We start from the raw sequence: 17163 nt of genomic DNA on the forward strand, positions 1-17163 counted from the left end.
GTTCAGCCGCTGATGTCAAGACTTCATGCGATGCTGCATGCTGGAGGCATAAATGCTGGCTGGGCTACAGCTGACAACAAACAGCAGAGTGTATCTGAAAACTTTCCACTCTGCCCTCACTAGAGGGGTGCATTCAGGTGTACCGCTGATCATTGGTACTGTTGTGGTGCATTCAGGTGTACCGCTGATCATTGGTACTGCTGTGGTGCATTCAGGTGTACCGCTGATCATTGGTACTGCTGTGGTGCATTCAGGTGTACCGCTGATCATTGGTACTGTTGTGGTGCATTCAGGTGTACCGCTGATCATTGGTACTGTTGTGGTACAGCATTTCAGTTTAAGGTCGTTGTTTTAGGAAATTCCAATTCGTTGAGAGGAAAAACAAAACAAAAACCTTTGCGTTAAAATTTAATTTTAAGGAGATAATGATACAATTAAACGCATATTTACGTCATACCGCCCAACAAATCGTTAAAACAGATTTTCCTTAATAATAATGTGTATTTTTTAATATTATTCATGTGAGACTAAACTGCATATAAAAATGAATAGTTGGAATTATAGAACCTAATAATTCATATTTGTATTTAGTGTTTCACTAAATGAGACGGGCTCCGTCACCATTCTGGGGACTTGGGCGCCCTCTTCTGGTTGCCATCAACATGACAACTTGACAGGAGGGCTTTTGTTTTTATTTTTCATCTACAAACGAAACAGATTAACCTTCCTCAGGAGGAAGAGCCTGAAACCTTCTGGAAAATCAACAGCTCATCCAGGATGAGGTCACCTGGTCCTCAGGTGACCTCATCAGAACAATAAGGCAGCATTGCTGATGCTTCTCTCATAGTAATTTATGTGACATCATTAATCCTTAACTTCAATAATTGGAACAATTATCCAAAAACTCCTCTTCCAGACTTCAATCTTGGGATCAGTAAGAAAACAAAGACATTGCTGAAGTTGTTGAATTTGGGTTCCTATTCCCAATAACAAGAACTCCTTCAGCACCATTCAGCACAAAGGCGTACCTGAGACTTAAGATGAGCTTATAGCTGCTGTAGACGTTGAGCGAAGGTCTACAAAACTCTTCAGTCACATGATACAAACCAATCACATTTACAGAAATGGCTTCAGAGGAGCTCGTTACGAGTCTGAGGTTTAGACATACATCTGTATGTTTATCCATGAGTATAACATGTGTAATTAACATGTCTTAGTGAGCAAACAGTGTTTACTCAAGTGCGGCTAATAATAAAAGTAAATAAAATGTAATTTCTGATAATATATTACTTAAAACATTTCCACACTGGAGCTTCAATGGTAAATCTGATGAATATTTCAGATCCTCTATGAAAACCAGATTTAAAATCATCAAAAATTGAACACAATCACGATCTAAGTAAACAGAAGCATTTCACCCCACCGTCAGTTGCCCATCAAACATAAAATCCTCAGAACTGCTTCAGTTCCTGTGCTGGACTCTAGAGCCTGTGTTCTCCTGACAGGATGTTCTGGTAGACACTGTCTGTCAGAGGAACGTAGTTCTGCTGCTGGGAGTCCAAAACATAGAGGGGGTCCAGGACCCTGGAGGGGTTGAATCCACTCTGCACCAGCTGGAACTTCTGCTGCTTGAAGGTGCTGGTCATCTCCATCTCCTCCTGCAGGGGCAACACACAGCGCTGATCTCCATGTTCCACATTATTGGGACCAAACAGAAAAGTGAGGGAGCGCCACGTGTGCAGTCACCTGGAGTCTGATGAAGAGCGGCCGTGCGTAGGCAGGGAGGTCTCTCATGGCATGTTCAAAGAGCTTCTTCCCATCAAAGGTGGCCCCTGGTCTGGTGATCACGGCCGCCATCCCAGCTCTGCCCTCCTGCCCTGCACACAGGCTTCAGTTCAGCCTTCGCTGTCCTCGACGTGCACATAACGTGCGTGCCACTCATACCTGGTACTTCCACTCCATACACATTCACCTCCTGGATGAAGTCCACCAGTCCCAGAGATTCGGCCACCTCTGTTGTCGCCACATTTTCGCCCTTCCACCTGGAACGGAACGGTGACATGTGGGGTCATTTTTAGGGTGGGCGGCTCAGACCCGTCCCAGGGACGGAGGTTTCTGGACCGCACCTGTAGGTGTCTCCCACTCTGTCTCTGAAACAAATGAAGCCATGCTGGTCCTCAACCATCAGGTCGCCCGTGTTGAAGTACACGTCTCCCTTGGCAAACACGTCTCTCATCAGCTTCTTCTCGGTCAGACTTTTGCTGCCAGCGTAGCCAAAAAAAGGGCTGATGGAGCTGACCTTGGACAGCAGGAGGCCCGTCTCACCTGAGGACAAGTGCCCACTTAATGTTTGTCAGAAGAAAATACAATAACTCTGCTGGAGGTGCTCTCCTACCTTTATCCACCCGCTGACAAAAGCCACGCTGATCCTTGGCCGGCAGGTCCTTCATCATGTCGTACTTGACCAGATCGTATTTAAAGAGAAGCTGCAACACACAAATACCACAACTGTGGTCACTACGTCCCACCGCCGCTTCACCTGTGCGCCAGTCTGTCCTGCATGTGTTGGGTGGACCAGCACCTCGCAGCAGGCCAGGGTGGCCAAACATCTACCCCCAACAACACTGATAAGCTGGGCTGGAGGCACCAACTGGACCAGAGCAATCATCTTCAACAGGAGGACAGATGTAAGAAGAGCAGGGGTCAGAGGTTACAGATAAGCATGGTGACATCCTCCCATCTCCTTTTGTAACCCTGGTGATTAACAGCAGGCTCAGACGGGAGCACCAGACTTAACTTCATCCTTCAGACACCTTCAGTTTCACCAGTACAACTCTTATGTATCACTGCATTCTTCAGCTCCTCCAGCAGGAGGCGCCACCTTACGAATCCTCTTTATGCTCTGAACAAAATAATTTTCTTCTTTTACATTTTCAAAATAACAGTAAAGCGAAAGGGCCACAGTAGCAGCTCTTCTTTGAGGGTTCTTCCTCACAAAGTCTTCAGATCCATCAGGTTCTTGAGCCATCTGCTCCTCTGAGGTCTGTACACAGATGTTCCATGGTGTTTATGACCATGGAGGAACCTTCAGCCTGCTCCTCTTCAGGTGGTCCATGCTGGACTTGAGGTGTGCTTTGGATCCGTATCACCTGTAGAAGCTGTATTCTGTACTGCTCCTATGTTTGCTACCAGAGTCTGTTTATCAGCTGGACAGATGTTTGCTTCACATAATTCTGTTCTCCAAACACACCTTTGCTTGTTGAGGTCAAGAGTTCAAATTTAACCTCATCGTTTCCAAAAGGCTTCAGACCCGTCTGGATGATCTTTTGGATCCTCTGCACCCTCTGAATGTTGCAGTGAGGAGATGTAGATGTTTTCTTCTGGTGACTCTTCCATGGAGGTCAGATGAATGCTGATGTAGCTGAAGGGTAACAACTCCTGGGCCAGGTGAACCTTCCTGGAGGTCATCCTTGGAGGGCGCTGACCCAGAGAAACCTTTAGCATCTTCTCACAGTCTCCTCCTGAACCGGGCCAGTTCTGAGGCTCTGATTAGCATCAGCTGACCTCTAGCAACCCTGACAGTAAACAAGAACTCGCTGCTCATCAGCTGTGTTGTTATTTGCTCCCAGTCAAACTGCAGGATGAGGAGGTCACTGAGTTACCACGGTTACAAAATGCCTGCAGCTATAACATGTAAGCTGTGAACTGTGCCAGCAGCCTTGAACATACTTCTAATACACATAATCCCTAAAAGTAGAGCTAAACCAGGCCCTACCCTCTAAGCTCTCCACTATCCCTAGATCAGGTAATCAACTATTCTGTGTTTCACCTGTTTTGCACGCTGCTCTCACAACACACACCTGACCGGCAGTCATGTTGCTGGTCAGATCCCATCAGTCATTCAAACCATCACAAGAGACTCTGTGACATCGTCATGGGGACAGCTTAGTAACGGGGGGCAAAAATAGAATGCAGGGAGGATTAAGGTTCCTGGGGTAACAATGAGGAGTTCATGACCCCTGGAGACCGAGATCCCCGTCAGAGGAGAGGAGCCGGAGTCTTTGGTAGTCCGACTGCAGCGCTTAAACCGGGGCAGATCTAAGAAGCCCCCACATTGCTAAAAGGGGTATTTTGCCTCCACGGCCGTGCTTCTGTGTACTCTGCAAATGACAGAGGTGGAGCTTAATCAAAGAGCCCAGGGTTCACCTGCAGCTGCTGCCCCGCTCCGAGGCCCCACACCCACCCCAGGGGAGCCGTGGGCGCAGGCAGGTGTAACATAGGAGCTGCCCTTCTCATCCTGTCGTAGCCATGACAACTAAATCATCGTTTAGAACTGGGCGGAAGCCACCTGGTCTGGCCGTCGCAGCACCTGCTGACACTGCAGTTCAGACTGGATCCAGGGATCACTTGTGTCATAAGAGGGATCAGCACCAGATCAAAGCACAGGAGCCAGTCGCCTGCTGTCCTCTGGTGCCACTGTCCTCTGGTGCCACTGTCCTCTGGTGCCACTGTCCTCTTGTCCCACTCACCTTAGGTCCAACTGTCCTCTAGTCCCACTGCCCTCTTGTCCCACTCACCTTAGGTCCCACTGTCCTCTAGTCCCACTGCCCTTTTGTCCCACTCACCTTAGGTCCCACTGCCCTCTAGTCACCCTGCCCTCTTGTCCCACTCACCTTAGGTCCCACTGTCCTCTAGACCCACTCACCTTAGGTCCCACTGTTCTCTAGTCCCACTGCCCTTTTGTCCCACTCACCTTAGGTCCCACTGTCCTCTTGTCCCACTCTACTCTAGTCCCACTGCCCTCTTGTCCCACTCTACTCTAGTCCCACTTTCCACTCACCTTAGGTCCCACTGTCCTCTAGTCACCCTGCCCTCTTGTCCCACTCACCTTAGGTCCCACTGTCCTCTAGTCCCACTCACCTTAGGTCCCACTGTTCTCTAGTCCCACTGCCCTTTTGTCCCACTCACCTTAGGTCCCACTGTCCTCTTGTCCCACTCTACTCTAGTCCCACTGCCCTTTTGTCCCACTCACCTTAGGTCCCACTGTCCTCTTGTCCCACTCTACTCTAGTCCCACTTCCCACTCACCTTAGGTCCCACTGTCCTCTAGTCACCCTGCCCTCTTGTCCCACTCACCTTAGGTCCCACTGTCCTCTAGTCCCACTGCCCTTTTGTCCCACTCACCTTAGGTCCCACTGCCCTTTTGTCCCACTCACCTTAGGTCCCACTGTCCTCTTGTCCCACTCTCCTCTAGTCCCACTTCCCACTCACCTTAGGTCCCACTGTCCTCTTGTCCCACTCTACTCTAGTCCCACTTCCCACTCACCTTAGGTCCCACTGTCCTCTAGTCACCCTGCCCTCTTGTCCCACTCACCTTAGGTCCCACTGTCCTCTAGTCACCCTGCCCTCTTGTCCCACTCACCTTAGGTCCCACTGTCCTCTAGTCCGTCCCATTCACCTTTGGTCCCACTCACCTTTAGTCCCACATACCTCTGTTCCAACTGTTCTCTAGTCCCACTTGAATACACTTAGCAACAACAGCTTCACTCTTTGGAACCTGGATTCTTGTCTATGTGTCTCATTGTCCCCTCTTCTGTCCCACTTAACAACCCACCTTGTAGAGAGCATTCGAGCGGCCAACCGTTCCTATTTTGCCGATGTGGTTCATGAAGCAGAGGTTTCCCTCGGTGGAGCCATACACCTCACACATTCTGACCTTCCCAAAGCGATTGTGAAACTCCCGCCAGACATCAGGTCGCAGCCCATTTCCAACCCCCATACGAACCTTGTGGTCTCTGTCCAAATCATTCTGTTGGAGAGAGACAGAGACATGTTTCATATGTTAGACCAGAGAAGACATATTTGAGATTGTGCTTCATGAAATAGCTGAAGTGTCTACAGGTCACTGCAGCCCTGTCAATGACCCCAACCAGAAACAGGAAGTGTGTGTGTGTGTGAGTGAGTGTGTGTGTGTGTGAGAGAGAAAGAGAGAGAGAGTCATTGGTCCTGAATGAACATTGATCACGTTGTGCACATCAGAAAAAAGCAGTAATTATTCCTCATGCTTTGTGAGGGCACTGAACTCAGGACAAGGTGTTCATCTGCCGTGTGTGTCCACATCTTAGTGTAGCCAATCAGTGGTGGGGACAGGGGAGGTCGGCGTCCGCCCACTTAGCTAAATAACCCAGAATGTGACAAAGAGGACATTGAGTGTGTCCTCAGCAGCTCTGGGAGGCCAGAGCTGCTGTCTGGGTGTGTGTGTCCACATGTTGGCCGGGGACACATGCACACAAAGACCCTGCTTGTGTTGCTGAAACAGTCGGGCTGATATTACACAACCGCCATACAAACAACACTGACGCTTCACAATTCCAACACTAAAAGTATGACCAGTCCTTCGGTTGTCTCTAATGGAAGCTGCTGCTAAATGGAGACATGATGCAGCAAATGATTTCCATTTGTGAAGATGCGTTGAATGAACATATCTGACATTTGTTGGGAATAACAAAGGTGCTTTAGCTGTTTCCTCAGAGTGTCAACATTCACGACGATATTCAAGACAGAAGCTGGAAGAAGTCTGAAGTTTGTTCTTCAGCTCGTCGAATTCTGGAAGCTGCACAACTTATGAGGAATAACCCCGAGTTTGCTCTGAACGTTCAACTTTTCTGAAATCACCAGTCTTGTTTTGTCTGTGAGTGTTAAAGAATGAAGCTCTAGCCCAGTCTGCCCAGTCTGCCCGGTCTGAGAGCAGCAATTACACAACTGGGACTGTGTGCCGTTTTCCATCATCTGGAGCAGAAATACACCGTGTGACTATGAGAAGATTGTGTGAAGGATCAAAACTGAGGGCTGGACTTCACCTTCGGCTGGTTGCACAGGTACCTGCAGAGCTCACCGATGTACTGGAAAATAGTTACACCCTGTTCCCTGCAGTCGCTCCAGAACTTGGAGGCTGAGAACTTCTTCTTCAACACACAAGTAGCACCTGCAACACACACACACACACACACACCCTTTATCAACAGCAGCTTTAAGCTTGGGCATTGCAGAATGATATTTGCATTGTTCTATATCCCAGGCTCCCCCCCTGGTTGTGGATTCTGTGGATGGAACAACAGCTTTCCTTTGTGTTTGTCACTCTGTCCTGAATGATGAAGTCAAGTATCTTCTCCATTGTCATCCTCAGGCCCTTCACCCCCAGCATCTGCTCCAACTTCACAGAAGTTGCTTTGACCATCAACTACTGTTGTTTGTTTGTTCTGACTGTGAGACAACAGGGCTAACTGCTGCGCCGCTGTGCTACAGAACCTGATAAATCCATTAACCATATTAAAAGATAAAAACACGTACAGTAAGTGTGCTGGAGAATGAGAGCTATGGTAACTTGGTTAATATTAAATTCACCAAGATTAAGCAAGAAGAGGCGGTTAACTCTGATTAACTCTGATTAACTCAGCTACCTCCTGGACCAGCAGAGACCCAGTTCCTTCTGGAAAACCTCTACTTTTTGGGTGTTCTCCCTTTAGTTTGTACATGTTATAGTTTAAACTTGGGAGAACAATTATTTGCCTACAGCCAGGTTTGCTTTTCTTTAAAAAGTTCTTTTTGTGGGTTGAAATGCCCTTCAGTCAGAGCCAGTATCACAAAAGGGAGGATGTTTTGCTTGCTTGAATATGTGACACAGCGTTGGAGAGATGGAGACAAGCCTTTGTGCGCTAGCTGCATCGTAGCATCACGTTAATGAAGAGTTAACGTGCCCAAAGAAGGACCTTGAAATGGTCGGAACACCACGCATTTATCAGCAACCGCAGCCAAGACGACTGCCGGCCGTTACAGGACATTACAGGACTAGCAGCAACACACAAGAGCAACAGACGAGCCGCGGGTTCCTCGACTCTCAAGTTGCATTTCAAGAAAATACATCTCCCCAGGATGACCAGATATGATCATTAGAGCTTTGTAAAGTCTGTCACCATCATCATCATCATGATCACCATCATCATCACCACCACCAACATCATCATCATCATCACCACCACCACTATTGTCATCATCACATCATCACCAACATCACCACCATCGTCATCATCACCACTATCGCCATCATCACATCATCACCACCACCATTATCATCACCACCATCATCATCGTCACATCATCATCACCACCACCACCACCACCACCATCATTATCATCATCATCATCACCAGCATCGTCATCATCACCACCATCATCATCATCATCATCACCAGTCACACAGCTATTTGGAGAACATGCTAGTGTCATGCATGTGGCTCTTTAACATACTGTGCCAGCAGCGTGGACATGCTGTGGTTTGTTTGTTGTGCCCTATAGTTATTTAGACAAATTAGTCTTTGTGTTGCAGCTCCGCAAACAGGATCTGAAGAGGCCTCCAGGACCCAGGAGGTGGAGGTGCTGCTGCAGAGGCTGATGTGGATTTGGATGATTAATATGTGGACTACTGCGTGCATGAGCTGGTTAGTTAGCCGCCAGCGCTTACTCATCCTCCGCTTGTTACCTCAGGTTACCGGCAACAAACGAGCATTAGTGTTGCTTAGAAATGTGTTTTTGGGTGCTGTAGTCGTGTTCTGCCTTTATGGTTTTGGTCTTGGTGCAGGCTGGATTTGGGCTCAGACCCTTTTGGCGCTGTCTCAGGCGGCAGCCAGTAGTAGCAGCTCCCTAAACTTAATTGTTCTTTTTAAACTTTCGTAGTGTTTTCTATACTTGTTTACATTCTTTTCTATTTGGATTTTCTTTCTTTCTTTCCATTTTCAACTGGAGTATTCAGACACCATGTTTTGGAGGCTCGAATACTTTTTTCTCTGTTTTGCGGTGCTTGGGTTATTCGCGGCCCCCATCAGCTGGGCCGAGAAGCGGAGCGGTATTGTCTATACACGCGACCAGCTGATGGCTCTAAGACCACCATCCTTTGTGGTCGGAGAGAAGCCCCAAATCCCTAAGGAGGTGAGGAGGAAACAACGAGGGACTAAGGCTGGAGTTAAACAGAGGATGAAGAGGCGACGTTTTAAACCCTGCGTCCCCGCGGTCATAACGGGGAATGTCAGGTCCCTGGCGAATAAGATGGACGAGCAGGAGGCGCTCACACGGACCCAGCGGGAGTACAGAGAGGCCAGTATCATGTGTTTCACAGAGACATGGCTCCATGGACTGATACCGGACTCTAATGTGACGATTGCTGGCTTCAGCACTGTGTGAGCGGACCGAGACACCACCGCGGCCGGTAAGAAGAAAGGAGGGGGACTGGCCGTGTTCATTAGCAACAGGTGGTGCAACCCGGAGCATATTCACGTCAAGGAGCGCGTGTGCAGTCCCGACGTGGAACTTATTGCTATCGGACTCCGTCCATACTATTTGCCACGGGAGTTTACTAACGTCATCGCCATCACCGTTTATATTCCCCCGACCGGTAAAGCGGACTCGGCCTGTGACGTCATCCACTCTGTCACGGCTGACCTGCAGACTAAACATCCCGGAGCCTTCATCCTCATCACAGGTGACTTCAATCATGCCTCCCTTAAGTCCACTCTCCCTACATTCCACCAGTATGTCCAGTGCAGCACGAGAGACAGGAAGACTTTGGATCTACTGTATGCTAATATCACCAGTGCATACACCTCCACTGCACTCCCTCCGCTAGGCAAGTCTGACCACAATCTCGTGCTGCTCTCCCCATCATACACACCTGTGGTTCAGCAGCAGTCAGTCACTGTGAGGACTGTTATGAAATGGTCAGATGGTGCCATGGACTGTCTGCGGGATGCCCTGGAGACCACCAACTGGTCTGCTCTCTGTGAACCACATGGTGAGGACCTGGATGGACTGACAGGCTGTGTTTCCGACTACATCAAGTTCTGCACTGAGAACTCCGTCCCCACCAAGAAGGTACGCTGTTACCCAAACAACAAACCATGGGTGACAACTGACCTGAAGGCCCTTTTGAATAAGAAGAAGAGGGGCTTCACTGCTGGGGACCCGGCTGAGCTCAGGAGTGTACAGAAGGAACTGAAACGCAGTCTGAAGGAGAGCAAGGATGCCTACAGGAAGAAGCTGGAGGAGAGACTGGAGAGGAACCAGACCAGGGATGTTTGGAGTGGGATGAGGACGATCACTGGCTTCCAGAAGAAAGGAATACGCTCAGCTGATGGGAACGTGGACCAAGCCAATGAGTTGAACCAGTTTTTCAACAGGTTTGACTCTAGCTCCCCCTCCCCCAGCTGTCCCAATATTCCTCTGGATAACAATGGGTCCCCTTCACACCTCCCAGAGCCCCTAACACCTCTGCCAACTTCTTCCCCCTCCCCCCTGCTGACACCCTACATGGATCCCAGCATGTCACCCATCCCCCCGACAGGACTATCCTTCACGTCTGGCCAGGTGAGGAGAGAGCTGGAGAGGCTCAACCAGAGAAAGGCTGCCGGACCGGACGGCATCAGCCCACGGGTGCTGAGGAACTGCTCCAGGCAGCTGTGTGGGATACTGCAGCACCTGTTCAACCAGAGCCTTCATCTTCAGAGGATCCCAGTGCTTTGGAAGACATCCTGCCTGGTCCCGGTGCCAAAGAAGACCCATCCTGTGGCACCGAGTGACTACAGGCCAATAGCAATGACCTCCCACATTATGAAGGTCATGGAGCGGCTGGTGCTGTCACACCTCAGACCTCTGGTGAGCCCCTTTCAGGACCCTCTGCAGTTTGCCTATCAGCCCAAGGTGGGGGTTGATGACGCAGTGATATACCTGCTGCAGAGGGCTTACTCCTCCTTGGACAGACCAAACACCACAGTGCGGGTCATGTTCTTCGACTTCTCTTCTGCCTTCAATACCATCCAGCCAAGACTGCTGAGGGCGAAGTTGGAGAAGATGCAGATGGATGCTCCCCTTGTTTCTTGGATCGAGGACTACCTGACAGGTCGGCCACAGTTTGTGAGACTGCGGAGCTGTGTGTCCGACCCCCTGATGAGCAACACAGGAGCTCCCCAAGGAACTGTGCTCTCCCCCTTTCTGTTCACCACCTACACAGCCGACTTCCAGTACCACTCTGAGACATGTCATCTCCAGAAGTACTCGGATGACACAGTCATAGTCGGGTGTGTGGAGAATGGACAGGAGGATGAATACAGGGACCTTGTGGAGAGTTTTGTCAGGTGGAGCAGGGAGAACCTTCTGCAGCTCAACGTGACCAAGACGAAGGAGATGGTGGTGGATTTCAGAAAAAGCAAGTCCCCACCCTCCCCAGTCTGCATCAGTGGGAAGGACGTGGAAATAGTCCCATCTTACAGGTTCCTGGGTGTTCAGCTGGACAATAAACTGGAGTGGTCCACAAACACCGATGCTGTCTACAAGAAGGCCATGAGCAGACTCTATTTCCTCAGGAGACTCAGGTCCTTCAGTGATTGCAGCAGGATGCTCCACATGTTCTACCAGTCTGTTATGGCTAGTACCATCTTCTTTGCTGCAGTGTGCTGGGGTGCAGGCATTAAAGCAAAGGATGCCAACAGACTCAGCAAACTCATCAAAAAGGCAGGGTCTGTTGTTGGCTGTAGACTTGATAACTTGGACGAGGTGGTGAGGGACAGGATGGTGTTGAAACTGCGGACAATCATGGACAGTCCCTCCCACCCCCTCCATAACACAGTGGACAAACTGAGGAGCAGCTTCAGCAACAGACTCCTGCAGCCTCGCTGCTCCAAGGAACGGTACAGGAAGTCATTCCTGCCGTCCGCCATTAAACTGTACAATTCACTCAAACCAACTCAACAATAATTGTGTAATGTTTATGTTGTAATTTTATTTCTAATTTATTCTATATTTATGTATATATGCTTATAATGCTTATAATATGTATATATTATATTATGTATATATTATATATATGCTTATAATATATGCTGTATATATGCTTATAACATTCTAATCTATCTGTATTTATTTTTTTTCTGTCTCTTTACTCTGCATTCGCTGCTACTATAATTCAATTTCCCCACGGGGATGAATAAAGTCAATCTTAATCTTAATCTTAATCTTTTCTGTTAGAATAAGAGCCAAAAGTACATTTGTCAGAGATGAACAGTGAGTTGTGTTTAAATGCTAACAGCATTGGAATGCTGCGTAGCTCAGGCTAACATAGTGCATGTCCATCGTGGCAGTTTGACCCGGCATCCATGGGTACTGGTTCAGCAGTGGAAACCCTCCCCAAAACAGTTCCGGGGAGCAGAGCCGATCCACTAGCGTCAGTGAAGACCTCTGACTAGTGGTTGACGCTGATGGAGATGGTTTGACTGCCTCAAGCTCAGATATGACAGCACATGTCCATTAAAGGACGCGGTGTGTCCATGTTTGACACAGAGACGTTTGTCTGAACCTTCCGGCTATAAAGTTCTGGCCCACTAAAACTGTGTGCGTGACCAATTTGTGGAGCCTGTTTCAGTTCAGCTGCCAGCTTAATTGGAGGTTCTGGGACATGAAGTGGACACTGAGCCATCAGAAATCAACCGTATGATTGCTTGTGGACACTGTTGGTGTATTAAGCTTCAATACTTGGACATTTGGGTTTGGAACATCAAAGCTTCAGAAGTTCAGAACGTTCTCTGATATCAGCGATGACGTGAGAGTCCAGACGTGCTTCAACTGCTGCCAACGTTCCCTTAGCTTGAGCTAACAAACCCGCAGTTGTCCTCAGTTTAAACAGTACTGTCCATGTTGACCTTTGACCTCACCAAGAGTTATTGCTCAACAAGGTGAAGTTCTGTATCCAACAACAGACCTCAGGATGGTCCAGCTGCTGTGCTGAAGAGACATGAGTCACCGAGGCAAACGGGAACCCAAAATTTAATTATTTAAAAAAAAAAAAAATTGCATTAACTAGTCCTCCTGAACTGTACACAGGTGCAACACTTCCAAATTTTGAGGCTGTATAGAAACTCCAGACCACAAATGTTCGGTACCTGAACCGATGTCCAATTCTATTGATCAGTAGACCAAAATCTCAAAGGTCCTGTCCTCAAAGTCCTGCTCTGTCCCCTCACACCAGGGAACCCAGACGTTTTCTGTCCTACCAGGCAGAAAACTGTCAGTCTGCTGTCTGACCAATGAGGCAGCAGAAAGTGCCGTCAGTGCTGCTAAGCTATGCTAGCAGTGACAGTACACAGGGCCCCGAAATTAAGGTTGATGAAGAAATGTCTTAATTAGATTACAAATCCTAGAACCTGAAGCGTTGCGGCCTTCAAGGGCCATTTTCATGTCTCCCAGTTGGAACGAGCCCAGTAGACAATATGGGGAGGGGGGGGGGGGTGTTAAGCATGAGGGGGCATGGACTGGGGGGGTTAATGAACTTAACATTAATTTTATAAGTCTGTGGGGATAAAGTGTGTGTGTGGGGGGGGGGGGGTTATTCAAAGCTATATTAATAGAATATAATAATAATGATATACATTTATATGTATGTATAAATAATTTTAACGTTGTTACATATTCATACTGAGTAACACAACTGAGTAACACAACTGTCTGTTTTGTGAGTACTTAATAAGGAAAAATAAATGTATAAAGAGTATATAAAGTGGTGTGATTAAATATAATTCTGCATCCCACTATAAACACTGTAAATTAGCTGTAAATTAGCTGTAAATTAGCTGTAAATTAGCTGCGAAAGACGATTCCACTGTGTTGAGACAAGTCAAGACTCAAGAGTTTAAGGGAGCTTGTTTCACTGTTGACAAAAGTTGGGGGAACATTTAGGTTCCCTCAACTTCTGTCTTGATGAGTGCCGGAATCTACAGGAATGAGGAGGAGACGTACCCAGCTGGATGGTCCCGCCTATACCAACGAGGGACGCCGCGCTGTGGTAAAGGGGCAGAGGGATGTAAACCACGTCCTCTTCAGTCCCCCCGAAGGCCCAAAATCCTGCTGCTGCCTTCAAGCTCTGGAGTTGACTGATGACGGCAGCCTTGGGGAGCCCTGCAAGAGACACCACCCTGCTGAGTCTTGCTAGTCTTGCCCCCCCCGACATGATGGTGGTTAAACAGGACGGGTGGGTTCAGAGAAGCTTTCTGACTGGTTTAGGCTCCCCTCTGGCATTGACAACCAGAACCAAGGGGAGGTTTGTGATGTCTAGGGCTAAACAGGTTGTTTCGGCGTACACGTGGGTGACGTGCACGCTGGTGATCATGCTGGTGATCATGGTGATCCAGCACCCATGGCGGCTCAAGTCAGCTTCACTCACAAAGCTTCTGCTAACTTCAGGAACCTGGAGGTTCATGCAGCAGGAGGGAAAACTGATCAGGGATCAGGAACATCTCACACACACACACACACACGCACACACACATGCACACACACATGCACACACACATGCACTCACCAGTGGTTCCAGAGGTGAAGATGTACAGGGTGGGGGTTTTAAGAGAGGTGCAGGCACGTAATTCAGCAGGCACAGGCTGGTCAGATGCAGCGTCCAGCTTATCCAGCAGCGTGTGTACCTGTGAGTTCCTCCACTGGCTCCTCATGGTCCACACCTGGATCTTGTCCTCCAGCAACGTGGACAGGATGCCATCCAGACTTTCCACTAAATCTGGAGATGGAGAGTAACCTTCACAAATGTTCCAAGACTGGTTCGAGTGTTTGGAGGAAGCAATGTTTTTAGTGTGGAGGTGTGTCTGCAGGCTGGATCATAGCGTCAATAAGTGAGACAACCCTTCTACAGTCCTCCTCTGGACACGTGTCTCAAAGATCTTCTGTGAGGAGAATTAAGAAATCAAAAACATTACAGAATCCTTCTGGTTCTTCAGAGATCACTCAGGGAACGGCAATGGATCTGCTGTTCCCTGAACGCACCAGTCAGGACAGTGTCCCTGATTGTGAGGGGAGACATCAGTCAAAGTTGACTGTCACATGGTTGCAGTGTGATGAATCTGATTATCTGAAACTGGATTCTTCCACTGGAAACATGTGAACTGGAGCAGCGAGTCCCCCACAGCCTCACCGTTAATAAAAACGTCACGCTACGAATAAAGAGAACGAAGATCTAAATATCTAAAATGGTGTTTTTATCTCAGTCATGCTAGCTTTGTCTTCACAGAGGAAGAGCTGAGTAACATCAGAGGCCAACGTCAGAATGTCAGAGGCTAACATCAGAGGCCAACGTCAGAGGACAACGTCACTTTTAAAGTTGCTGCCTGATGGTTGAGATCCGGCTAGCTTTCTTGTCTTTTCCCCTTGTATGTGTCTCCAACTACTGGACATTTAGAAATACGTCCCGGTGAACTTGATGCTGCTGACAGCGGAGGCTCAAGCACAGCCTCAGGACTGACATCACAGCTCTACTTGATATTTAGCCTGTTGATCACAGGTGAAGTTGACGTTCATGTCAGAGACGTTTCCATCAGCGCACACTAAAGTGGGGACATTTGATCTTCTGGTCTGACCAGACTAGGACTTCCAAACAGGCAGCTATATTTAAAAGCTGAAGGTCCTAATTTCCTTCCGATTTGGAACAACCTGGTGACCAAAGACACAATCCGGGGACTTGGCTGGCTAAACACAACCAGGAAAGAACTACGAGACAGGTCAATAAGGCATAGTTATAAACAAATGTTGGACATTTCCTCAGGGCTAAATTGCCAGTTTATCCGTGGATCACAAACAAAACAAATGTTTCATATCTCGGTTCTAAATGCAGCTTTGACAGTTTGATGTCCGGGAAGGCACCAGCGTCCAAACTGGGAACACTGGTAGCTGAACCAGTTGCAGACCCGTTTCAGTGAATGAACAACAGGTTACCTGATCCAACAATCAGCGTTGTGGCGCCGCAGCAGGTGAAACAGTGCAGCAGAGACTTGGACTTGATGTTGGTGTTGAGGAACGCCACCGAGCAGCCCGCCTTGGCCAGGCCGAACCAGACGCACAGGAAGTCGGGCTCGTTGCTCATCAGCACAGCGACGCAGTCTCCCTTCTTCAACTTGGCGGTGTGGTGGAACACGTTGGCCAGCCTGTTGCTGCGCCGGTCCACGTCCTGGTAGGTATGGACACGGCCGTCGTAGACCACGAACGGCTTGTCGGGGATGCGCTGCGCCTGCTGGACGAACCGGTCCAGGACCGTGCACACGCTGGAGGTGAATCTGAAGAGCTCCAGCTTTACGCCGTACCTGACGACCCTAAAGAGAAAGAAGAGGTCCCTCCAGAAGTAGGGGAAGCGGAGCTTCTGGAGGGCGAGGGCGAACAGCAGCCCGGCGCAGAGCGCTGAGACGAGGCCCAGACAGAGAGACATGCGGCGGCCGTAGGAGGACACAAGCGCGCTGGACACTGGCTCATGTGACAGACGCGCACTGTCGTCGCGAGGAGAACCAGCCTGAACTCTAGGAACACGTTACACAACACACAAAGACACACACACTCACACCGGAACACCACTGAAGGGGCCTTCACAATAAGAATCGCTGCAGGAATAATCATGACGGGAAAATAAGCCGTGTTGTTGTTGTTGTTATTATTATTGTTGTTGTTGTTGTTATCGTTGTTGTTGTTATTCCGGATAAGCGGGAGAAAACGAAACGAATTATTATTGTTATTATTATTATTAATAGATTATTATTATTATTATTATTAGTAGTAGTAGTAGTAGTAGTAGTATATAAATAACGGTCAGAACAGTATCATCGCATCTCTAGAAGGAGCCGTTTATGTTTTTTGTCAATTAAAATGTTCCTATTTGGACTCATTTTTACAAGCAGGAACTTATTTTAGTTAAACTGGGGGTTTGAGCAGGTTGGGCACAAAGAGCCACTGAGACTGAAGTGGTTTCGAGCTTCTGCTCCAGGTTCAGTCGTCGTGCTTTTATTTTGAAGGGGGCGGAAACATCCGTCTTAATTAAGTTAACTTGTCGGATTGTTTATGAAAAGACAAGTCACAGCGGAGACCAGCGCCAGTAGGTGTGTCCTTTTCAGGACTTCTGGTTCCAAACACAGAGATAAGAGAGAGAAGGTGTCGCAGCTCAGCAGAACCAGAAGGTTCTGGTGGCGGAAGCAACACACACCAACACGTTGGTCATGTTATCGCGATTAAAAGTATCAAAAGCACATTTGAAGGCAACAGCGTCTCTTTACTGCCTTCAGTTCCACCCTGAATGTTC

At 48.4% G+C, this 17163-nt stretch overlaps 1 protein-coding gene across 1 annotated transcript; it reads right to left on the bottom strand.

The window, feature by feature from the left end:
- Window positions 1-395: 395 nt before the first annotated feature.
- On the bottom strand, window positions 396-16522 carry slc27a6 (solute carrier family 27 member 6). The gene is made up of 10 exons (XM_003965064.3): window positions 15816-16522; window positions 14398-14607; window positions 13836-13994; window positions 6860-6984; window positions 5614-5808; window positions 2396-2486; window positions 2127-2325; window positions 1945-2042; window positions 1747-1877; window positions 396-1658 (listed from the first exon to the last, which is right to left on the bottom strand). The coding sequence occupies exons 1-10, from the start codon at window positions 16300-16302 to the stop codon at window positions 1482-1484; spliced, it is 1872 nt and encodes a 623-aa protein (XP_003965113.2). The 5' UTR covers window positions 16303-16522; the 3' UTR covers window positions 396-1481.
- Window positions 16523-17163: the final 641 nt, after the last annotated feature.

The sequence above is a fragment of the Takifugu rubripes genome, chromosome 6 (assembly GCF_901000725.2).
Source record: "Takifugu rubripes chromosome 6, fTakRub1.2, whole genome shotgun sequence".
Classification (NCBI taxonomy): domain Eukaryota; kingdom Metazoa; phylum Chordata; class Actinopteri; order Tetraodontiformes; family Tetraodontidae; genus Takifugu; species Takifugu rubripes.

Excerpts from the sequence above, each read along its gene's own strand:
- slc27a6 (XM_003965064.3), bottom strand. The coding sequence starts at position 16,302 with ATGTCTCTCTGTCTGGGCCTCGTCTCAGCGCTCTGCGCCGGGCTGCTG. Across the intron at positions 6,985-13,835 it reads AGGCGGGACCATCCAGCTGG|GTGCTACTTGTGTGTTGAAG; the intron begins GTACGTCTCCTC and ends TGTGTGTTGCAG. Across the intron at positions 2,487-5,613 it reads GCTCGAATGCTCTCTACAAG|CTTCTCTTTAAATACGATCT; the intron begins GTGGGTTGTTAA and ends TGTGTGTTGCAG.